The 25,574-nt window shown below is 38.4% G+C and overlaps 2 protein-coding genes across 7 annotated transcripts in view; one reads left to right on the top strand and one right to left on the bottom strand.

Moving 5' to 3' along the window:
• Positions 1-1,083: 1,083 nt before the first annotated feature.
• NANS (N-acetylneuraminate synthase) lies at positions 1,084-12,673 on the top strand. Its single transcript, XM_070935436.1, has 6 exons — positions 1,084-1,327; positions 3,408-3,623; positions 4,176-4,275; positions 6,868-7,022; positions 7,296-7,562; positions 11,142-12,673. Exons 1-6 carry the CDS (start codon positions 1,196-1,198, stop codon positions 11,349-11,351), a joined length of 1,080 nt encoding a protein of 359 aa, XP_070791537.1. The 5' UTR covers positions 1,084-1,195; the 3' UTR covers positions 11,352-12,673.
• Positions 12,674-15,480: 2,807 nt separating this feature from the next.
• Positions 15,481-25,574, bottom strand: part of RNF38 (ring finger protein 38) — a 107,800-nt gene continuing 97,706 nt past the window's right edge. For 3 of the 6 annotated variants that reach the window (XM_070938509.1, XM_070938513.1, XM_070938512.1), the window contains 4 exons: positions 24,482-24,566; positions 23,738-23,859; positions 21,490-21,589; positions 15,481-19,031 (listed from right to left, as the gene is read on the bottom strand). In XM_070938509.1, coding sequence (XP_070794610.1) covers positions 18,969-19,031; positions 21,490-21,589; positions 23,738-23,859; positions 24,482-24,566 — 370 coding nt within the window. In that variant the 3' untranslated portion in view covers positions 15,481-18,968. Of the gene's footprint in view, positions 19,032-20,755; positions 20,867-21,489; positions 21,590-23,737; positions 23,860-24,481; positions 24,567-25,574 lie in introns of all 6 variants that reach the window. The other 3 variants (XM_070938510.1, XM_070938511.1, XR_011600074.1) reach the window with 3 other exon arrangements.

The following is a 25,574-nucleotide window of genomic DNA, read 5'->3' as shown; positions in this document are numbered from 1 at the left end:
AATGTAAAGATTTTAATTGGTTTTAAATGTGGGATTTTAAATTTGGGGGTTTTATAATTGAGCCAATGATTTAATAATTTTAATAATTTTTAAATTTCGTCTGTCTTTGTGCTTTTAATCAGGCTGTACACCGCCCTGAGTCCTTCGGGAGAAGGGCGGTATAGAAATAAAATTAATAATATTAATATTAATATTAATAATAATAATAATATTGTATGTACATTGAGAGCTTTCGCACGGGAAACAAATTCCTTGTGTGTGTAATCACACTTGGCCAATAAAGAATTCTAAATTACAAAGGCGGTACTCTCAAGACATACAGGACCACACATCCCATAATTCATAGCCAGTAGGCACCACTCTATCCAATATTCAAATACAAAATAGAAAATAACCAGAAATTTCCCAAATTCTTTCCCCCTCCCATTCTGTCTATCCTAAAGTCTCGGGACTGCGCAAAATCTTTCCGAAAGAAAGGAAGGCAACCTTTTGCAGACTTCAACTTTTATTTTATGCAAAGGGTTTTCCTCGGTCTGTTGCCAAAAAAGAAATGGGCGTTAGCCTTAACCTCTTCCTGTTTCTTTTCAGAATGCACCATTCCCGGGCTCCATCTGCTCCTCTAAATAACGAAAGTAGCTCTAACACGTTTAAGGAATCCGCAAGGGTATGATGGACAGGCGTCGCCTTTTGCCCTCGGGCTTTCCTAAGCGGTCTTAGGCGGTCCCCTTGTGGTGCAGATTGCGACGTTAAGGGTTGCCATTAAGTCTCATAGAAAAATTACTCAGCCAGATCAACACCACGGAGATCTTAAAGGCTCTCTTAAAGCATCACCAACTTCTTCGCAAAAACCTCTAATTCCCCCCAGCCCCCCCAATCTCGGGATTCACAGATGCAGGAAGACCCCGAGGGCGCCTGGTGGGAACCGCGCCACGCTTGTAGCGTTGATTGGCTTCGTTAGGATCGGTTCATTAGGATTGGATGCGGCGCAGCGCCATGTCTCTTTCCGTCATCGATAGGGAAGTAACGTGTTCCCTCGGACTGCTGGGCGTGGGCACGGGGGACGCATGCGCCGTGATAGGTTTTCGGTGCAGGAGGAAAAAAAGGGGCGCTTTGGACCGGTTGGGTTTGATCGCGGAGCTTTCTTTGCGGCCGTGGGTCAAGCGCGCCCCGCTCCCCAGTCATCGCCACCATCACGATGCCTTTGCAGTTGGAGCTGTGCCCGGGCCGGTTTGTCGGCGGAGATCATCCGTGCTTTATTATCGCCGAGATTGGCCAAAATCACCAGGGGGATCTCGAGATTGCCAAACAGATGATCCGGCTGGCCAAGGTGGGGCGCGAGTGCGGCTTTGGGGGTTGAGCTTAGCTTGAAGGCGAAGGACGAGGATCGTGAGCTTCCCGGGAAAAGCGGGAGACGATGAATGGCTAGGCTTAGCTGGAGGCAAAAGAAAGAGGTGCACGCCTTCGATTCCTGGAGACGCAGCGGTTCATGCCTTCGCTGGCTTACTTGTAGCTGAGTTGAACTGATTTGACTTGGAGGATTGGAGTTGCCTAGAATGGTTTAGTACAATTATATTCCGTCCTTCCTTTATGAAGCTATGCATTTTAATCGCCCCCTTAAAAAGGAAATAAGTAAGTAAGAGGGAAAGGAAGGAAGGAAGGAAGGAGGGAAAGAAAGAGAAGGAAGGAAGGCTTAGTAGGAGAGCTAAAGTCTCCTGGTCTGCTTTCCTGGCTAAGGGTGGACTAGGAGCTGGAATTCCCAAATGTTCTCCCAATTCCTTCACCACCACTGTGTGAATGCTAATTAGAATAACCACAACTAAATATGCCTGTTTGCATTCCCTGCTATGTAGTCTTGGTTTTCACCTTTGAGCAAAGCTCAATATAAAGCATAGATTAGAACAAAAATGAATCAAGTGAACATCTCCACCTCTAGAACCTGGATGTGTGACTGTTGCGCTGCTGTTCCACTTTTCCCACCAGAACAGAAAAGTTCGGAAAAGATGGGAGGCAATTGTGTGGATTCCCATTAAACATGTGAACAAGGCAGAATTCACATATTGCCTACCGTATGTTGAACCTTGGGATGTGTTTAGAAAGAGGTATTAATCCCTTCATCGATTTTAAGGGGTGCTGATTTGCAAGATGCCTAAACAATATGGAAAAAACAGAGCCCTCCTTGCTTTATTCCTGTGACTGCGAGATTTATCAGAATGGTTAGGTACACATCATCTTTCATTAAGCTTCTCAGAGCAGAGAGAAATGGATGTGACTTTGTGTCATGTCTCTCATGAGGTTTTATGACTTCTGCTGCCACCTGCTTGGGAGCGAGAAAATAATATCTCTTTTTTTTTTTACATCGTATATAATATCTTGTGTGGTGCTTTTAAAGTACAGGCAGTCCTCGACATATGATCATAATGGAATCTGCCCATTATGGTTGCAAGTGGTGGCAGCTGATAAGCAAGATGGTTTTGCTTAACGACCTCCCACCCTCTGCTCTCCCTGATGTGGCCATGAAACAACAAACATGCAGGTTATTAAGCAGAGTGCAGGGTCCTTCATGAGGATGAGGGAGGCTTAGTGCAGGTAAGAACATAGCATTGTGCACAGCGATGGATGCCATTTATCTATCATCTATCTATCTATCTATCTATCTATCTATCATGTGTACGTAATGTATATTGGAGGGGGTGACCCTTTGAGAGCTGTATGCAACGACATGTCATTTTAATGTATGCCGATTAGTGTACATTCAGAGTGACAATAAAGTTATTCTAAGTCTTAAGTATGCCCATCTAATACCACCATTGTGGAAGTGGCTTTCCAGGTGCAATCCAAGGTGCTGGTCATCACCTTTAATGAACTATATAGCACAGGGTCAGGCTACCTGGGAGGCCACCTTTCCCTAAGGACATTGACCCATCCCATCTGACAGGTCAGAAAGTGTGGACATGCTCCTAGCCCCTTCCCCTAAATATTGTCGTCTGATGGGAGCTAGGAAGTATGCCTTTTCTGTAAAAAGCCTCTGCTCTATGGGACGCTCTGCCCCCTGAAATTTGTCAGGCCTCTACCTGCCTAGCTTTTTGTAAAGCTTTAAATATATTATTTTTCCCCCTAAGTTCTGGGATAAGATGAGGTAACTGCACATTGGAATTGTGCAGTTTGACTTGGCACCAGGTGTTTGCTTTTAATGTGCTTGGTTTAGTACAGGTTTTATGCTGTTTTAATTATTGATTGGGAACCGCCCAAAGTTTGTTATAAGATGGGCGGCTATATAAATGTTTTAATAAAATAAGCATAGAGCTTACTGCATATCCCACAGAGCCGGGACCTGTCACAGTCTTTGTTGTGAGGTGGGCAGGTTAAAGCGGCCTTATGAAAGTCTTGCTGGGCTTGTCTCTTTGCAGGAATGTGGAGCAGACTGTGCCAAGTTCCAGAAAAGTGAATTGGAGCACAAATTCAATCGGAGAGCTTTGGAGAGGCCGTACACCTCCAAACACTCTTGGGGGAGAACCTACGGGGAACACAAGCGCCACCTGGAGTTCAGTCACGATCAGTACCGAGAGCTGCAGCGCTACGCCAAGGAAATTGGCATTTTCTTCACGGCATCTGGCATGGATGAAGTAAGAAAGTTGTGAATTTGGCATTTGAGGTTTAAAAGGAGCTTCAGCTTCTGAGCTTGCCCACACAGAGGAGGCCAGAGACTCTTCCTATAATAGCAATCCCAGAATTAATTGACATTACTTAAGACTCAATTTCTTGCCTCTTCCTTGTTTTGGTTACTTCAGGTCTTTACACATTTCATCTGCTTGTTCCCAGCACCTTTAGTCTTTCTTCCCACAGGGGAGAGAATAGCAGAATATATTACAGGGGTTTTTTAACAAGTGGGGTTAGAGTTTCAGAGCCTATTGTGTTTTGACTTCAGAAAATGGAACCCAAACTGATAGAAGTTTAACACAGAATAACATCAAGAGTCATACTATGGATCAAAGAAATCAACTCTTTCTAGGGATTGCTGTGTTGAGGAAACTGATAACATCTTTAGCAAATTTTCTTTCATGATTTTGGTATGGCTATAATTGCCTTTTAATCCTTCTCTTAATTTTTTAGTGGGCCCATTCATCCAGGTGGAGATTTTGTTTTGATTTTGCTTTTTTGTGTGTCTTTCTCAATAGATGGCTGTAGAATTTCTGCACGAACTGGATGTTCCATTTTTTAAAGTCGGGTCAGGGGATACAAATAATTTCCCATACTTGGAGAAGACAGCCCGAAAAGGTAATTTAGTGGGAGCGGAGAAAATAATGGATGTGCAACCGCCTGTTTTTATTTGTATAAATAAATGTGGATTCACATGCTCCTGTGTCCAAAGAATCCATAAAATGCACAGCCATCTCTGCCTGCCTGTCTCTGTCTCTTTCTCTCTCTCTCTCTCTCTCTCACACACACACACACAGAGTGAGAGAGAATTGTAGCAATAGCACTTAGATTTATGTACTGCTTCATAGTGCTTTACAGCCCTCTCTAAGCGGTTTACAGAGTCAGCGTATTGCCCCCAATAATCTGGGTCCTCATTTTACTGACCTCGGAAGGATGGAAGGCTGACTCAACCTTGAGCCTGGTGAGATTCGATCTGCCAAATTGCTGGCAGCCAGTGATCAGCAGAAGTAGCCTGCAGTACTGCACTCTAACCACTGCGCCACTGCGGCTCAATTACCTGCATTGTCTGGTTGTAAATTGAGTATTTTACATTTCAGACTCAAAATTCAGTGATGGGGACAGGTATGTGGGAAATGTAACATATTGATGCCACATTGGAATGTTTCTATTAAGGAGAGAGAGAATTAAGGCCACATCATCTTTGGAACCAAGTAGGAGACTTGTTTTTGGACTCCAAATATTTTTAGATGTTGACTTATCTATCACATCTAAAGGATAATCCTCTTTTATTAATTTACTTAAAAGATTAATATAATATTTTATTATTTCCTTCTTTCTTTCTTTTGGATGTGATGGGTATGTGGAAGCATTTTATTTTCCATGTTTTGGACTCCCCAGAGAACAGCCTAGAATAGAACAGTTAGAATAAATCTGTTCCTTCGATTGATCAGACAAGGGAGTGCAGCTGACAAAGGCTACTCCTGCCAGAACTACAGGAAATAAATATCAGAAGGGGAGGATGTGTCTGGTATGTACAAATGCCTTGGTTTTAACCACTGGAAGATACTGGTGTGTTCTTTTCTTCCAGAGTCTAATACCGGGTTTCCCCGAAAATAAGATCTTTCCGGATAATAAGCTCTTCTCTGAAAATAAGCCCTCCCCAAAATATTTAATTACATGTGCAGCCGGTCCCCACCATTTCCTCTGGCTAGGGTTAGGGAGACAGAGCTGGAAATCAGTTAAGATGGCAAGAGGAGCTCCATCTTGCTCCACATGCCCCAAAATAATAAGACCTCCTCGAAAATAAGGCCAAGCGCTTATTTCAGGGTGCAAAAAATATAAGACAGGGTCTTATTTTCGGGAAAACACAGTAGATATACCATAGCAAGGAACTTGACAGAGAAGATGCAATTCTCCAAGCCATCTTTTTGATTCTCAGCAGACCTCTCAGTAACTGGGCCCACCTTGACAAAATTCACCCAAAAGAATTTTGCTTTTATTACTGTTTGAATGTTGGTGGTTTTGCCTCACTTCTCCCTGTAGAGCAAGGATGTGTAGCTACTTCATTGATTTGGAAACAGGCCCTTCAGAATCTGCTACTGAATGGTCATTTTGCATTCAACAAAAGGAGCAGATGCATAGGAAATAGTAACTTTAACAGTAATTCATTAGTTTGGTGAATTTAAATGAAGCAGATCTTTTTCCTAGCTCCATCCATTCTTAGGTCCTGGTCAACTATGTGGCTGGGCTTGTGTCACTGAGGTGTTTGGGGGTAAGCCTTGACTCAAGAAAAGACTACTACACTGCTACTACACTGTCAGGAAGATCTAAAATTAGCTTTCCATACTGTCTCATGTTGTGAAACATCCCTCCCCTTTTTCTGAATGCCCACAATATAGTACATCGTTTTTTAAGGCTGGTTTTTGTTCTGTTTTTTTGGTTTACAGTAAAGATTGATGATAATAAAACAATAATATTCTTCAAAGAAAGGTTTCTCTTCATGGACTCCCTCAAACATGTCTATCCTGTCTTCTTGAACACAAAACTAGGAGACAAACATTTAGGAATGTCTTGAATATAATTAAAATTACGTTGACAAATTTGTCACATTTGATCACATTTAGGATAAGTGTCTAAAATAAATTGTAAATTATTCTGCCATTAACCTCCCCCCCCCCAAATATTAACCCTGGGTAAAAATAATAAAATATGGAAGATGGGTTCATGGACCCTATTAAAATCTAGCATTAGAACATGGGTGTCCAACCTTGGTAACTTTTAAGTCTTGTGGACTTCAATTCCCAGAATTCCCTAGCCAATCTTAAAGTTCCCAAGATTGGACACCCCTGCATTAGAAGAACTTTCTAAAAATGTTTAGCTGAACCTTTTTCATGGAAAACTTCAAGATGGGTACACAACATCCTATCTTGTTTGCAGAATAGGAATATTTATTCAAGTGTGCCAATTTGGAGTGTAAAATAATTGGAGAATTCAAACCTGTATTGTGGAGTAGACAAAATGGAGCCACATTACCTCTGGGAAGAGGAAAAGAAATGATGCAGTGAACAAGTTGAGACTCAGATCTATCCATACGGAAAGGAGGATGTATTTAATAAGATTATTAATTGATAGTATATCAGTTCATATAACTTGCCTGTAGAAGTCAATCTTTTGTAAAATTAAAAATGCTGCTCTGGCTCTTCATTCCAGGTCGACCAATGGTGATCTCCAGTGGGATGCAGTCAATGAGCACAATGCAGCAGGTTTACAAGCTGGTAAAACCCATCAATCCAAATTTCTGTTTTCTTCAGTGCACCAGTGCCTACCCCCTTCATCCTGAAGACGTCAATCTTCGTGTCATAACGGTCAGTGAGGAATAATGTCTGGAGTGTTGTAGGAGAATATAGCAATGTAGAACAGTATAGCTGTTTTGATTGGCAGCTCAGGGCTAGGTAGGCTTTGAATGTGAGAACTTTCTATGTAGAGTCAGCCTGCAAAGGTACTTCTACTTTTCTGATGAGTATGCCTGTGTTGAACTGTGACACAAAAACTTTCATATTAAACATGAGTGAGCCAAACCATTTTGCATTGGCAATTTCTGGTCAGTTTTATTGTCATAAATGTTTATTGTATTGTAGGAATACCGTTCAGCCTTCCCAGATATTCCTATTGGTTATTCAGGTCATGAGACTGGGATAGCCATTTCTATTGCTGCAGTAGCGATGGGGGCCAAAATATTGGAGCGCCACATCACTTTAGACAAGACCTGGAAAGGCAATGACCATCAAGCCTCTCTGGAGCCCAAAGAGTTAGCAGAATTGGTGAGAAGCATCCGGATGGTAGAGAAAGCCATGGGATCACCGATCAAGCAGCTCTTGACTTGTGAAGAAGCTTGCAATGAAAAGGTAATTTCTTGAAGGCAGAAAGACCTTCTTCCCAGGAATTATATTCTGTGTTTTTCTGGATGACTGAGGGTAGGCCTTTGACTTATTCCTCTTACGAGTAGACCTGCCTGATTTAGTCAGGTACCAAGGAGGTGGATACTGAACTATTGCTAAATGAAAGCTCAGAGCAGAAATATAGGGGTGAACAAGCGAGCATCCCATGATGGAAGCAGCAATGCAAGCTATCCCCTAGTCATACCTGTCTCCTGCCATCACATGCAGATTCAAGGGAGTTTGGAACTTGCAGTGTGATGCTGCTTTCATTCTGGAGAAAGTCTGATTCCCACAGGTATTTCTGCCTACCATTATTCCTTATTATAAATCCCAGGCTTTAGGACAAGTAGGAGCTGTTAACTGAACAACATCTGCAAATTTCAGAACCAAAATCCTTAGATTAATAAGATTAATCATCTAAAACTATACGTACATTCATGGGCATTAGGCATTGCTTTGTGACCGCAATCACTATTCTCTTGCTGAAGCTAAACCAAGGTGGATCTGGTTTGTGCCTGGATAAGAAGTAGTCAGGGAACTCTATTGTATGTCACTTTAAGTTTATTGGAAGAAAGGTGGAATAGTACACATTTGGCTGTACAATCTCAAAACCAAGACTTTTTTCTGATCAGCCTATTCCAAAGCATTTGCTGTTCTGTTGTATTGGCTACAGATTCATTATGTAGTCTTCAAACTACTTCTGTGGGCAAAGCATTGTTTGCGATTTGAACTGCAGGCAGGGATGAAATGCTCCTGGTTCAGACCGGATCGCCTGATCCAGTAGCGATGGCAGCAGGTGGTTCCGAGAACCAGTAGCAAAAATCCCTGCGCACCCCCCTTCCCAAATGCCCAGCTGAGCCAAGCAATCATCAGAGGGTTTTTTTTATTATTTTTAAAAGCATTTTTTCTACAACCTCTTCAGCCAAAAAAATGCTTTTAAAGGTAAAAAAAAGGCCTCTGATGATCGCACGACTCAGCTGGGATCGTCAGAAGCTTTTAAAAGCATTTTTTTTTTACAACCTCTTCAGCTGAAGAGGTGGTAGAAAAAATGATTTTAAAAGTTAAAAAAAAAAAAGTTGGCCACGCCCACTCAGTCACATTATCACCCAGCAAGCCACGCCACAGAACTGGTAGTAACAAATTTTACATTTCACCACTGACTGCAGGGCTGGGTTTTTTTATACATATATATTCATTACTGCAGTTGTACTATCATGGAATCCCAACTTGTCATAAATGTTAATTTGGAACCTTGAAAACCAATAGATGTGATCATTTTGGACAACGAACAACAAACACCAGAATTAGTAAATGCTGATGTGGGAACAAGTCATAAAAGTTCTCCATAATTGGTTGCTGGGCAACAGATTGCACAATTGGAATGTAGGAATCCTGCAGCAATTATTCTGCAGTGACAACTTGGAAGGGAGGGTTCCCTAATTTTATCTCCCTAGTTTAGGGCTGCATAGCTTTGTTGGATCAATCCTCGTCTTTCGATTAGTATGTCAAGGCTCCATCACCAAAAGCAGGCAAAGCCAAAACAAATATAAAACTGAAAATAGGAAAAATTGTTCAACGTAGAGTTAAAATTAACTACAGTTCATGCATTCATCCCAGTACATACATACATACATATATATATATACAGGATTGGAGCCTTTGTCAAAACGACAAAAAGAGATGCCTACTGTTGTGATGCAAGGCTTACTCCTTCTGTATGAGCATGCAATGTCACAGTGCACATACAAAGGGGCAAAGCTTATATCGCAGCACCACTTTTGTTATTTTCATTACCCAGACAACTCTTTTGGCTTCAGGTTGGAAATGACTGTCTTCGTCTGGTAAATCCTGAAAATGCTTTAACTATTTCACGGTTACCACTGTGCTGGGTAATCATAGGGGTTAAGGTAAAAGGTGAAGTACCTGCTCAATTGATTTTGGTTCCTGATGTTTGCATTGAGGCATCTCTGCAGATTCCTTGGTGGTGAAATGATTGTCCTTACCTTCTTCAGGAATGTTCCTCTGCTTTTTCACTTTTGGACCTAGCTCCTGAATTCCCTAATGCAGGCAGTCCTTGACTTACAACAGTTTGTTTGGTGATGGTTCAAAGCACTGAGAAAAGTGACTTATGACCGTTTTCCACACTTACGACCGTTGCAGCACCCCAGTGATCAAAATTTGGATGCTTGGCAACTGACTCGTATTTATGATGGTTGCTGTGCATCACTTTTTGTAATCTTCAGACAAGCGGCATCAATGGGAAAGCCATATTCACCAAACAACTGTATTACCAATTTAACAACTGCAGTGATTCATGTAACAGCTGTGGCAAGAAAGGTTATAAAATGGAGCAAAACACACTTAACAAATGTCTCACTTAGCAACGGAAATTTGGGGCTCAATTGGGTCGTACGTCAAGGACCACCTGTACTCCTTTCAAAGTACTACCTGGATACGTCAAGATCAGTCGGCATGGAGTATGTGCTATACAGGAGAGCAGTGGCCAGAATTATCCTTGCTATTTGGGGATAACTCCCTTGGCTACTTCATTTTTAATATTTAAGTTATTATTACCACAGGGCCTGGTGGCTCAGCAGACTGATAGCATTGTGATTAACACCAGCTGTCTGCTATTACTGTAAGTTTGAATCTCACCAGGCTCAAGGTTGACTCAGCCTTCCATCCTTTCTAAGGTAGGTAAATTGAGGACCCAGTTTGTGGGAGCAATAAGCTGACTTTGTATAAATATACAAAAGTATGAAGGCTATTGCTTAACGCATTGTAAGCCGCCCTGAGTCTCCGGAGAAGGGCGGCATATAAATCAAATTAAAAAAAAAAAAAAAAAAAAAAAAAACTATCATGCTGCAGAATTAATTACAGATTCATATAAAAGGGATAGTGTTTGGTTAAATACATCAGCTTCCTGAATTGTTGTAGCTTCCAAGAATGGTTGTTTTCACATTGCGAATATCGTAGCTAGAGTGATAGTCTTATCAGTCGATTTTCTGACCTGTTGCTATACGACTATCTATACCACTGTGGCAACCATTCTATAAGTGAAAAAGATCCTACTACCATGGCCACGATTTTCTTTAAGCATCAGCTGTACGTGAAAAGCATACAAAAGGTTGGGTCACCACCTCTGTCCCATTGGAAAGTAAGTATTCTTGCTGTTCAGGTGCTAAATTAAGTTCAGAGCTGAATACCACTTGTGGGAAGACAACATGGTTTTAAAGAAGTTGGGTAACAATAATTGCGAATGAGTTTCTAGATAGAAATGGATAGAATCGGATCTTTGACTATGCAACAGATTTCTTAATTTTGTTATGGCTTTTTCATTTTGATCTAACCTAACACACATTCCGTGAATGAACTCTACAGTGTGTGCCAATATTGCTGTGTATGTTACCGCACACAGTCATTTCCTCTACCTCTTGCTTCAGGTCAGACTTCTCTGAAATCTATATTGCTTGAATGGCTTAAGGCACTTCAGTTCTAAGTTCTCAATAGAATAACTTAGCCTACTTAAATTTCACTTTTTTGCAGTTGGGAAAATCCGTAATTGCCAAAGTCAGGATCCCAGAAGGCACCACGCTCACGTTGGACATGCTCACAATAAAGGTGGGGGAACCCAAAGGTTATCCGCCAGAAGATATTTTTGAGTTGGTTGGCAAGAAGGTCAAGGTCAATATTGAGGAAGATGAGACCATTGTTGAAGATGCAATTGAAAATCATGTGAAAAAAATGAAATGCTGAGTGGTATTATATATTTATCAAGGTTTGTCTTGGGATGTACGATTGGCCAAAATATTAAAGTCCTAATATTTAAAATTACATTGAAGATGTGTGGGAAAGTGAACCTCGGTGGGATTTTTCTTTCAGATAGAATTTCATTTCTCTACCATTCTGAAGAACAGAAATAGGGTAATATACATTTTTCTTCAGAATGTGTGGCTAGGAACCTTACGCTCAGGAATGATATAATGTCATTCCAGTTGAGATATTGCCTAAAAAGTACTGCACAGTTATGGAAATGATACTTTCATAGGATTAAACAATTCTAGTTCTTCTGTTAAGATTAGATTTGTCTAGCGTGGAGAATTCAGGACAAGAACTGCAGTGCTAGTTGGGACTACCACAGAGAATATGCTTTTGAGTAAATTCTCTGCTCTTGCAATTTGATTTGTCAGTCTTCCTTTCCTGTCTTTATCATTAAGGTTTGGCTATAAAGAAAGTATAAAATGTATGCAAGCTATACTTTTTAGATTTTTAAACCTCCCTTACATGCTTCTAGGCTACCAAGTACCGGTATCTAATCAGCTTGTACAGACAAACCTGATTATTAGACATTTAAGGAAAACTCTGTCCTAAAACTGAGTTTATGATCAATTATTGCTTTTTTGAAAGAAAAAAATAAGTTGGCTATCATAAGCAATTCCTATTGGAAAGCAAGTCAACATGTTTAACATGACCCTGCTGTAATTGTGTTTATGATATTGTTTTTGGTTATATCACGTGCCTTGTAATGAATCAGAATCACTCAAGATGTTTTTTAATGAATTTAGCATTGTTTATTCTATTATGGTATACTGCTAATTCACATTTCAATCTTGAAAACTTTGAATGAAGAATGTGCTGGCTTATGCTTGAAAAGTGTCCACGAGATTTCATTTTTATGAGATTGGTTTACTTAAAAGCTCAAGCAGAAATTTCAGGCTTGTGTTAGTCCACTTACCCTGTTTCTGGGACATTCTGGTATACATTAATGAGTGTTTCATTTATATAAACTTCACATAGTCTAATATAGGCTGCGTAAAAGTGGAGATGCAGGTGCATGCCTCTCCTAAAAAGTATTCCACTATGCGGATGCCACAGAAGCCCAGAAACAAAGAGAGGTAGTGGGTGCAGGCTTGATTGCTCAACCATTTGATGCAATATCGGCGTAGATTTTTTTTGTGATTCATTATGGTGTCATTCTGGTAATTTTGCTCTAAGGAAATGATCAAATAATAATGGACAAATTCTTTTAAGATTTGAAAAACAGTTAAAAAAAATTTTTGAATAAACTTTTTTTTCTACCCTGTTTGTTTTCATGGGGTCAACTCGATTGCATCTCCTGTGGGATCTTCTATCATCGAGGGAGGAAAGAGAACCCCTTGAGAGACCTTTTGATTTGATGAAAGGATGAGTGCTGCTGCTCCCCAAGAACTGTGTTTGAAACAAGCAAGACTTTTTAGGCCATAGCGACAGGGCCAATTTACTAAACAGGGTTTGTGAAGGATGGTCAGTCTTTTACATATGTAGACCAAATCTGTCTCAGTCTTAACAAAACACAAACCAAAAATATGGGGACAAAGTTATGGGGAAATCAGAAAAGCTTTATTTAGGAACAAGGGCTCAGCCCTTCCTTGGGAATTCCATCCTCAAATTACCTATTGTCCACTAAATGTTTCTTAAAACTAATTTATAGTTCTACCCTTTGCCAGTAACAACCATCCAGGTATATTAGCCTTGTCATTACCGGGTCTACTTTGAAAGAGGGAAGTATAGTCCACCTAAGGTAGGGGTGTCAAACTTACATCATCATGTGACATATCGTGACTTCCCCCCCCCTTCACTAAAATGGGGGTGGGCACGACCAGCGCATGACGCATCCAACCCACGGGCCACAAGTTTGACACCCCTGACCTAAGGCAACATGATTCACAGCCCCAGACCAAGCTGCAGGATTAACGGGAAAGTAAAATGGGAGTTGATCCAACACATATCTGGAGGATTCTGGTTGCCTGAGGTTGTTGTATCTGGGATTTTTTTAGATATACAGATTACAAATGTCCTTCCCCATGCTGGTTGAAATACTAGAAGGACTGAAGTTACCTCATGGTGGAGTTATAAAAAAGTCATGCAATTAAATTAAGTGAAAGTCAAACATCCTTAACATTATCTTTTTCCATTATTTATCATCTGTTAACTATCAGCATTCTTAACTCTTGTGAATTTTTTTTAAAAAAAATTATCTTTGTACTCTATTTTTCTCAAGACATTGCTCACCCGAGGCATTAATACAATGCTTTCGTGGTAATTGCATCTCCCTTTAGTATATATCAAAGTACTAAACTACTCTTAAGTTTTATTAGGGCCGATCAGGAATTTGATTTCACTCAAAAAGAGGCTTCAGAGTTGTAGGACCATAAATGCAGAACTTGTTTACAGCCCTTTAATGCAACTGTATCTTTTCCTAGAATTGCAGGTTCCTCATGATCCTGGGAAAAGTTTCAGCTGCTTTGAAAAGTTGCTATCTTTGTGCCCTTGTGCATGCCTAAATATTAGCAAAAATCAAGCACCAAAATGGTAGTTTCAATCATACTGGAAGTGTTCTGGGGTTCTATGCCGTTCCAGAAATGGGCTGAGTTTAAATGATGCTATTTTGTGCTCACAATATTTATGGAATTGTTGAGTGAATTCAATTTCATAATTCCAACTGAAATGCAGTACTTTGAACTTAAAATGTTTCAAATTGGGAAAATCTTACTCGTAACTTTATAGGCATGTGAAATAGAATCTTGCTTTAGAAATTAGAATGCTAACTTCTATACATAAGGAATAATGAGCGAAGTGCTGTTTTAAGAGGGAAACTTGAAAATTATCAGTTATGTTAATAACTGAAATAAGAGACCATGACTTCTGGATTTTTTTTCAATTCCCTTACAACAGTGTCCAGATTTATCCACTGAGAAGCAGGACCTCCCTTGGGGTACATGACTCAGAAAGAAGGGGAAGGAAGGCTTTGAATGGAATAGTCAATAACATTCAGAGTTACTGCCCAAATTCTTCTTCAAAGAGGACTGGGGATTTTTCTTCAGAGTATTTTTCTGTTACTCTCAGCCAGATCTGGCCTATCTTTGTACTCAAATCTTATTCTTGCTAGCTTTCCCCTGCATATTAAATTTGGTCCTATTCCACTTTTTCTAGAGTATTCTGGTTGGGAACTGAGGCCTGAAATTTTGTTTCAACTTCCAAAATAGCACCAGTATTTTTAAGCAGTATATGTAGCTTTCCAGGAGCATCCTCCTTCCTACTGAAGACATCTGAGTGGCAATGAAAAAAGTAGGAAATAGTAGGAAGATAAAATGAAATTGCCAGTATCCTACAACCTTTGTAAACAAAGGGAGGATCACTAGTCAAGCACCATCCATTATGCAGGGATCCAACCCCTCTTTCATCCAGTTCATTCCACTCTTTAGATTCAGCTCCACTTGCATACATCTATAACAAAATATCAAGAGTAGGCCAAACAAAGTTTATGCAAAACTCCAAACTTTGCTATTAGAATAAAGTTTCATAAACTGAGATACGAATCCATCAGACAAGACTGCAAATGCATAGGGATTGGTGTACACTTCGATGCTTTTGGCACATTACAGATTGAAACAAAAGAAGCATTTTGGACTGCATATAAATCATCTGGAAATGGAATGCCCCACATCTGTCTACTTTTTACCCTGAAGAGGGTAAAATAAAAAGCCATTAGTTAGTTTAAATGCATAACTGAGTCCCACGCATTAAAAAATGTATTATAAGCAGCAACAATATGTAACAATATGAATACCTAAAAGAAATAATACATAGCAATAACGTGAATACCCAAAGCAATATTCTTTAAAGAGACTGGGCATTTCCAAACCTTCAGTTGCTGAAATTTTAAATGATGTATCAATGCTAAATTAGAATAAAATTGTCATTTGAGTTTTTAACAATTTTCTTGCTGTATAAATATGGACATAGAAAACATAATTCAATCTCTATTTCTATTTTTAAATTAAAGGGGAGGTTCCAGGCCAATTAATAGATTTTAAATAGCTAGTTTAGAAGAAAAGACACAAAATTGTCTAAGTGTACATCATACATTTATTACTGAACAACCCTCTCAACTCCAAAATTGGGCACAGGGATTAAAAATAAAAATTCATTGCACTACTTAGTAAAGCATTACTAGTAACTCTCATAAAAAATGTACAAATTTTGTTAAAAATTTATCAAGCCTTCAAATGATTTGGTTACAGATATTTATAATACATTTAAAACTACATGTTAAATGATACAATGGAGTATGATCTTAAAGAAAACACTTGACAAATATAATTCTAACAAAATCCATAAGCTTTTATAATCATTAGCAAATTTGCAACACAAAAAAAAATACCAAAATGAGGTAACTGAAGGTACCAAAGGGAGCAAAGGTGAGAGAACCACCGTTCTCTCATGTCTACAAATAACAGTTTTATTGAGTTTTTAGAAAGCAAAGTTAAGAGTTGGTAAATCCCAAATAGTACAAGAAGTGGAAATGTTAACAGCTGCGACAAATATCACATTCTGGAGACTGTACAAAGAAGTTTATACAAAAGAAATTACTTTCCACAAAATAATCTGCAAAAGAAAACCAAGAGGTGTGACCTTAAAGAGATATCCTTAAGGCCTTTATACCATTTATTTTTTAAAAAGCCAGGTCGTCAAATTAAGTTGACAATTCATGCAAATAAAACCCCAGCAGTGCCAACATGATAAAGCCAACTTTATTTATTTTTTTTTTCCATTAGGGAGAGGTAGGGATAAGGGGGAAGAGGCTACCCAATAGTATAATTAGGTGCTGTCAGGCATCAAGGGCTGTAGAATTAGATGTGTCAATGTGCACAATGCATGGCAGTTTACTGTGAAGAGTGATCTTCCCCTCTCGTCTGCCAGCCGCAATGGGTTCAGAATTCCACTGCAGCCGGCTTTGAGTTGGTTCAAAACACATGCACATGTGTCTCACACAAACCTAACCACAGGAAGCAAACCTGCACACATTTGCAAGAGTCCCAAGCGAACAAGTCATTCAAAAAGATCTGCCACAAGAGTGCAACAATTAACTTGAGTATGCTACCAGAATAGTTCCCCTCCTGCAGTCCTATCCCTCCATCAACAGTGTCCTTCAAATGAAACGGGGATTCAAGGGACAGACGCTGCACTGCAATATTGGATCCAGATGCAGGGCTGGATTGAGATACTAATGAGCCTCATCACTGTGTTCCAGAAAACGTCTTTTACTTTTACCAAAGCAAAGTTTACACTGAGTGGATACTCAGCGGACAATGAGCAGGGTAGTATTATGGTAATTCTGCGTGGTAATTTTTTCTTTTTTCTTTTTCTTTTTTTGAAAATCCAGCAATATAAAAAAGATCCAGAGTTTCTGTAAAACATGTGTGGCTTCCCTCCCACTTCCCGACCCATGATTTTGTTTGCTTAAAAAAATAAAATTTACCATGTGCAATAATTTAAACTTTTCAACACACTGAGACAATTTCTTAGAGCACATTGAAGAGAAAAATTGTAACATGTAAAATCTGTCACACAGATTACAGTTCCTGACACTATGGACAGACTAAGGCGTCTAAGTTACTAAACAGAGGCAAACAGTATCTGAAACAAGGAAGGTTGGTGGGAATTGTGCTTTTTTTTTTTTTATTTGTAGAACCACACACTGCGATTAGTCATCGAGCTTTGAGAAAGGAGGATGATTCACAACCAACACTGTTCTGGAGGAATAAAGAGATTCAATATATAGCAGCATATAAAGCATCAGAAAAGACACACAAGATCCAGAAAGCTGACTCGCAGCGATAGCTGCAGCACTTGTGCCGTTGCAATCAAAGGTTTTGGCGCTTATAAATGAAATCCAGAAATAAATGTTCCTCTCTTGGAGAATCATGTAGCCATGGGTAGACAACTGTTTCCTTTGTTGTAAAAAAAAGTTAAACACCAAGTCCAGAATGTTAAGTGATGCCAATTTTACCACTACATTATTCAGAAGGCAGTTGAAAGGAGGTCAACTCCAAATTCACAGCATTTAGGTTTTTTTTCTTGATTTCGTATACCCGCCCATTCTTGACCATGAATATTCTTCATACTATCCATACAATACTGAGGATGCTTTAACATCCACACAAAAACTCGCTACCCAGGGTAGCAAGCTAGAAACTGCATTTGTGACACTTGCCAGGCAGAAGGTGAACATGGTACCATGGCTAAGATGGAGAACCACAATGTTCTATCTCTAAGAAAGTGCTAAGGGTTTACTTGGTTCACAAAACTGAAGGCTTTGAAAAAGAAAAAAAAATCTCTTTAAAAGGTATTTAATTGTATACGGTAGCTTGTATATGGCAAGGAATGTGAATTAGTGCCAGTGTATCTGTATATTTAAGCAAATATATTGCCAACAATACAAGAAGCATTTGCACAAGATTTGAAGATCCTCTCGGTTTCTGTATTTAAAAACACAAAATTAAAAAAACTCTCAAAACAAAGTTATCTCTCTGAAATTTAAAAACAATGTATTCCAAAGTTCAATCAAAAAGAACCAATATTGATTGGAAGAATTTTAAAAAAGAGAGGACAATCAGCTTTTCCGTTATCAGTTGAGAATTTTTAATATTGCTACCTGACTGTGCAATGCTGCAACTCCTTATACAGTTAGCAGTGAGCTGCAAGTTTTTTTTTTTAAAAAAATGTAGAAATTCCAGCAGCCTAAAATTAAGGCTAATTAATTGTAATCAATATGCTCTATAATGACAGATATAGGACCCCCAAGTAATGGGAAGCATAATAGTTATCTGAATAAAAGCAAAAAGGACCTTTTATACTATTAAATACATGGGGGAATGAAATATCAAATGTCTATAATTGCTGCACCCTTTGCATTCAGTGTGCAACTGCAAACGCAAGGAAAGAAACCAGTGTACAGTACTAGTACTGTTTAAATAACACACAAGATTATACATTGCAGCATAATTAATACTACACACATACATCCTCAGTACATGCTGGTATATAAGTCCTCTCACACGCTATCACCAAACTCTTGCTCGCCTGCATACATAACAGACATCCTGCGATCAACGCACCCACCCGCACCATTTATTCTCACTCACAGTATTTGAAGGCTCTATATAAGGTAGATTGCTATATTGTTTGGAGCTACCACTTTTTATATAAAAGCACATGCTAGAAGATCACGTTCCACTGTAATCTCGCAGCAACACTCGGAATGATCACACAAAAACCAGGGAATGTTAGTGCACACACGAAATTAAGCTAAAAGAAAAAAAAATCTTTGGAGTTCCAATCACACAGTTAGTATAACAATCCCATAATCGTGAAGACTAATTATAAGCTTTATAGTTGATTAAATCACACAGTGCAAAGAAAGGTCCATTGACCCTTTTGTGTAAAGGGAAGGCTGGAAGCCACACGGGTTAAGTTCAATGGAGAGTTCATATATATATATACACACATGTGACTAGGAACACCCAAAGTAGAATTGTGCTCTTAGACTGGTCATTCTGAATCACGATGCACTTCTGAAGCATCAGCTCTGCAGATAGGGCAGGTACGATTTGCCTAAAATACAAAAGAGGTTTTACTGAAGGAAGGCTATGAAATAGAAAACACCCTTCTGAGGGGAAAAAAACCTGCTCATTGTAATAAATGACATATTATCTTCAACAGATGTAGAAATTCATTTGGAGGATGAACTTAATAGGGAAAGAGAAAGATTCTGAAGGTAGGAATGGGAGTCTTTGATTTTTCATCATCTCTCTTACTTGCATTTATGCCTTATGCTGATATCTACGTAAGATTTCAGCCTAAAATTAGAAAGCATCGTTTTCAGCAAATGTGCTAACAAGACTCAGTGGCTGATTACTTGTCCTTGCTCAGTATGGTAACAGAATTCTGAGATGAAAGAACTCTACCAAACCTCAAGGGTCATACCAGTCATACTTAAAATCGAGTTAATACATACTTTTGTTCTAAATGTTTTTAACTGAAACTTCCTAAAGATCAATTGAAAATATAACTTTCTGCAGTGTCAGAAGGGGAAGACCAAAGTTCTTACAATCACTGAGGTCTTCAGGGATATTATGTACTTGCATGTATGTATAGATCACAAAAAATACATGGATACAACTCAAGAGGGAAACCCTGATACTATCTTTGATAGGACTGAAAACCTGAGCTTGTGCAATTTATTTTGTACAAAACAAAGAAATATTCAAAAACAGACACCCTTAGTAAAAACTGAATAATATGCATGCCACAAATGCAAATCCTTAGTGACAACATTTGTATAATATTCTCTCTAATATTTCAACTTTATAAACCGATCATATAAAATATGGTACAAAAAGGCTTCAAAATGTGAAGAGTGCAAGCAGTCTTGGGCACCCCTAGGGTTATGTATGTAACAGCTCTGCTATACAAGCTTGAGTGCCACTTTGTTTCTGAGTCTAATTCAAGGTGTTGGTTATCATCTTTAAAGCCCTTCATGGCATGAGTCAAGTTACCTAAGGAATTATCTCACCCCAACTGTATTGTACTGTCCCACCCAGTCAGGCAGGGAGAGTATATTGCGGATTCCATTGGTTAAAGATTTTAAACTGGTAGATTCCAGAGAGAATCTCTGCTGTTGCTCTTCCCCTTTGGAACACCTTACCCCGGAGGTGAGATGTTCCCCCCTTCTCTTCCAGCCTTCAGGAACAGTGTTAAGACTTGGATCTGCCAATTGGCTTTGGGTTCAAAGAATGATATGCAACCGCAGGGATGGTTGTCATGAGAGGGTTCTCTCCACCTTATTAACTTTTAATACTGTAATCTTTCCTTTTAAATTTGTTTTTAACTTTGCTCTTATTTATGTTTTTATACTATGTTTTTTATTGTAAGCTGCTTAAATGAAATGGGGGACATAGAATGAATGAATGAATACATGGTATATAAATAACCGGTAAGTTCTGTATACAGTAGTCTGCAGGTGATCTGTTTTCTCTTTTAAAAAGTGGGATAAAAATGTTGAATATATATATATATAACTGCCATGTACATTAGTGAGGATACCAATTTAGATACTACGGTAAAGTTCTGCCCTTGCACAATTTCAATAGGATGAATGGTGACATCTAATTCTATTTAAAAATTCCTCCAAATTTTTTCATACACATGCCTTTTTTACAGGCTATTGAAATTAAAACTGAATAACTCTGTCTATGCAGTGTCAGGCCTGGAAGCCATCTTTTGCATCGGATCTTCCAAAACATTAGGTTTTTGTATACTGATTCTTTAGAATTTACCGTTGTAGTGATACAATAGAACTTAAGGCATCATCTGAAATTTCCAATTTCCTCTTGAATTTATGTTTTGCAGAATGCTGTTGTTCTTACATCTATTTCTGGCGACACCAGCTAAATTTTAAATATACATTTTAAAAAACATTTAATGACATTTTTAAAACACTGTTTTAGGAAAGATTATAACATTTTCTATTCTTCAACAAAAAAAGACACATCTTAAAGAAAGAAAAGTTATTCCTACAGTTTGATAACTACTACTCCAAGCATCGAGTATGCTTCTGAACATGCTAGACCAGGGATGTCAAACTTGATTTCATTGAGGGCCACCTCAGGGTTGTGTTTGACCTGGGGGCCTGGGGTGTGTGTGGCCCGGGGGAGCACGGCCAGCTCGATATGTGTTGGGGGAGTCTGTGGTGGCCTGAGCACTCTGCCAGCGAAAACAGGCTTCCAAGCTCTGTTTTCGGATGCAACTGCCTCCTCCAACCCTTTGCCAGCGAAAACAGAGCTCGCAAGGGCTGCACACAGCCCTCCCAAGCTCTGTTTTTGCTGGCAAAGGCACCACAAGCTGATCCTTTGCTGTTTCCAGGGTGGCCCCGCGGGCCAGATCTAAGCACTCCACAGGCCGGATCCCGTCCCCGGGCTTGAGTTTGACACCCCTGTGCTAGACTATTGCAAAGTTATTGTGTGCAGTATGGACATGATTAAAACAACTTTCTTTCTAAAAATAATATTACCTTAAGCCATTTGTCGACACACTTGGCATGGAACTCATGGTTACATGGTAAAACTCTAAGCAGTTGCCTTGACTCAAAGTCACACATGCATACTACACACCTAAAAAAGAACATTGCAAGATAGTTTACTTAACAAAAGCAACAATTATATTTAACAAGTTTTTAATTCAAAAGTTAAAGCTGTTTTCTATGCAGCTTAAAAATAAAAAGCCACACATGCATGTTGATGAATCAGTGTCAGATTTTGTTTTAAATTTAAACTCCAAAAATACATTCAAAATCAATTATGAGCAAAGAATAACACCTATTAGGATTGGTCATTTATGCAGGCCTGCATGAAATGGGAAAAATGTTCTGTTTCCAACTTAGAATAAACGACTGCATTCTGGAATTGGGGTCAACTTCCATTCCACAGAACCTGGAATATTTTTGTTGTTTCAGGGTTTGGATGAAGCAAAATCCAAACAGGCAAGAAACTCCCATTTTCATCAGTGACACCCAGAGTAGTAACTTCCTAATGGCCCACTTTCCCCTGATTTTCCCAACTCCCTTCCTTCTCTCCCCATGTGATATTCCAGTACAGCATACAGTATCCCCGACATGCAAGTCCTCAATCTTCTTGGCACCTTCCTTCCCACCTCAGCTGACAATACCCTTGGCTTTTTTCCTGCTCCCTTCCTCTGTGAAACATTTGTGCCTGTATCAAAACAGTCCCTTTGTGTGCCGTGCCTAAAACAAAACAACCAGCATGTTGCAGTGTGGGCACAGACCACCCAAACCCAGCAGTTCTGCATACAGAACAGTTTGTGCATGGAACAGCTTGCGCAAGGAATGTTTTACACATTCCTAGTTCTTATTATACTGCTTGGACTGTAAAGCATTTCACATGCATTACCCTCAGCAATCCTCAAGTAGATGAAAATAGAACTGAAGGTAAACAGTGGGTCGACTCTATCTATCTAATATAGATTTTCAGTACTTGAAATGAGCTGCATAAAAGGTAATATGTATTTAACATTTTGAATTTGTTGACAAAAAAAAAAACAGTTGTGTGACTCAACACTTTTTTTAAATTCAGAGTTTGGAGGAATATAAAATATGTATTATTAATTCATTAATTCACTGATTAACTTCATATTAAATTCTTATTAACTGCATCTTGATCTATGTTCACTTGGGTATTTTAAAAAAATAGCAGTGCTGTATAAAAGCGTTATTTATTCATATAATTACATTTATAACTATATGTTTACAAAATGCATTTTGTTCTTGTATTTCAAAGTAATACTACACTGCTTTTATTGTTTTAGGGTACTGAAGTATGAATACCTTGTCTTACTATACTCATTATTCTCAAATGAATTATTTCACCACAGTAATGCTGCTCCAAAAGGCTGCTACTTTTTCATTTTGGAGAAACAAACAAACCAGATTTTAGGCTTCACATCGAGCTGGATTAATTCTAAAAATTACAGCCCTGCTTAAGGAGATTAGAAGTGCCTGATCTAAATTCATGCAAAAATTGAATTGTTGAATTCTCATTTCAAACTTCATTCCTTTTGTAGCAACACTTTTTCTATCTTTCTTATTTAGAATTTTTGTATGACAATTGATGAATGATAAATAATAAGAGGGTTTTTTTTCTTAAATCTTCTCCCACTTCTTCTAACTCTCTATTATAGAGATTCAGTGAGGAGTATATGTTTATTTTTTTTTTCAAAATGCAGATTTATGTTTATCATTTTGGAGGAACAAAAATAAGGCAGAGATTTTTTGTAAAAAAAAATAAGACCAATTTTAAATGAGCAGAGGTTCAAGAAAAAAGGATTATTTTGCTGTTATCTTTTTATGTGATACGTTTTCACCTTGAAAATCTATACCCCAGACTACACTGCAAACTGATTTGATAATTTCCATATTTCAAAGGCAGATACCAATGTATTATTACAGGAAGGGAAGGTTGACTGAATTTCTGAAGATATAGATTTCTCATCTTATAGGAATGGCCTTTCCTTCACCTAATTTTCTACTGTTCCAGTACAATTCCAGTATAGTAGATGGAAGCAAAAGAGAAAATGTGCCCCTTCTGAAATCTAAAATATTGTGAGTTTAATAAGGATCTTAACTGAAAACTGGGAAAGCCTCAAAACCAAATAATTTTAAGCCTACAGGTGCTTCTGTGCAGGATTCCAGCAACAAGATAACATGCCTTCATACTAAAGGTTCAGTGAAAGTATGAAAAACTTACAAAGTCTGTTCTGACTGATGGTTATTTGGGTTGAACCTATAAGACGGAAGTTGTTCAATATCTGCTTTTGTCAATCCCCTTGGTTTGGCCTCACCTAGTCTTTCTGCCAAGTTCAGCAGTGCCTGTGAGAGAAATAATGCTTTAGTTCAACCCTTTGACTTTTCATATCACAACTAGTTTGCGATGAGGAAGGAACCAGAATATACAATCCATGATATGCAAAACCAAAATTATCTGAATGACATACTATATATGTAGATAAATACATATAAGGTAAACAATTTTTACTTGGCAGTTAAATTCAAAATGAACAGATCTTAGAAATCCATCTGTGTAAATATATTCTTACACATTAACTAGTCTATGGAATTAATATATTTTTTCTATTCCAAAGAAAGACATTCACTAGTTTATGGTTTTCATCCAAGGATGCACTTTTTAAAAATCACCTCTAAAAACAGTGACATGAAAGGGGATGGTGTTTCAAAGGTATTATGCATAAGGGGAATTGCTAACATGCTCTATGAGATTCTTCCACAAAATTCTAGACTTTCCCTCCCTCACAGTACAATCGTTCTGACTTCTGCCCAGTGTTAAGGAGAGTTGGCTGATAATAGGTAAAAATTAATATTGTGTAAATTGCCTTCCAGCACCAATTACAACTAATCTAACACCTTGAGACTTTTTAAAAAATAATTAAATCCTCATAACTATACTTCAAATACTTATTTATTGCTAACCAACCTCATAGTTTTCTACTTCACCATCTTCTACATCCAGCTCAAAACTGAAGGCTGGCCCAACAGCAGGCGGCACAGGAAGCATTGATCTATGAAAGAGGGATGGGCTTATTATTATTCCAAAAATAAAATACTTTGTAATCCATATTTTTCAACCTGTTTCCAGAATATTTGTTAAAATTACAATAAAACAAATACAAAAAACACAATGCACAAAAAGTAAAGGATTAAAAGCTTAGAATAAAAGCTTATTCCGCTGGAAAAATTCTTACCCACTACAACCATTTCTACACTCAACAGTAGTGGGCTACTTCCTCAATTAATACAAACTAGGGAGTAGAAGGAAAGTATTGTTCAAAGCCAAAAACTGCTCTAAAACATATACAGATAACCCTCAATGTATAACCATAAATGAGCCCAAACTTTCTGTTGTTAAATGAGATAATTTTTAACTGAGTTTTGCCTCATTTTAAAAGCTTTCCTGCCACAGTTGTTAAGTTAATCATTTCAGCTGGTAAGTTAATAAAATGGTCGTTAAGTGAATCTGGTTTCCCCATTGACTTTGCTTTTCAGAAGTTGCAAAACTTGACACTGCAACCATCATAAATATGACTCAGTTGTGAAGCACCTGAATTATGAGCACGTGACCATGGAGATGCTACAACAACGGTTGTAAGTGTGGCAAACAGTCATAAGTCACTTTTTTCAGTGCTGTTGTAACTTTGAACAGTCTACATGAACTGTTGTTAAGTCAAGGACTACCTGTAATATTTCCACATGATCAAGTAGCAGATTTTGTATTTCACATAAAGGCTTCCTATATCAAATTAGTTTGATTTACTTGCCAGTCTTTTGTGTGTGTGTGTGTGTGTGTGTGTGTGTGTGTCTATTTACCAATCTCCTCTCTCCCTCTGGCATGCCCAGAATACTCAGAAGAGCAGCAGCATTTTTTTTCTCTTTTTGATTGAGATAATAAAACTATTCTGATTTACTTTTGCTATTTCTTACTTTCTCCAAGCCAAGACATGAGTGAGAACTTGAAGACAGTCTGATGCTACTAACAAATGCTACAACTAAAAACAAATAATATGATGTCT

This window comes from Pituophis catenifer, unplaced genomic scaffold, assembly GCF_029215685.1.
Source record: "Pituophis catenifer annectens isolate HBS135680 unplaced genomic scaffold, rPitCat1.0.hap2 SCAF_2, whole genome shotgun sequence".
In the NCBI taxonomy this organism is placed as follows: Eukaryota; Metazoa; Chordata; class Lepidosauria; order Squamata; family Colubridae; genus Pituophis; species Pituophis catenifer.
Note: the sequence above shows the minus strand (reverse complement) of the source record. Positions and strands in the feature narration are given on the sequence as shown.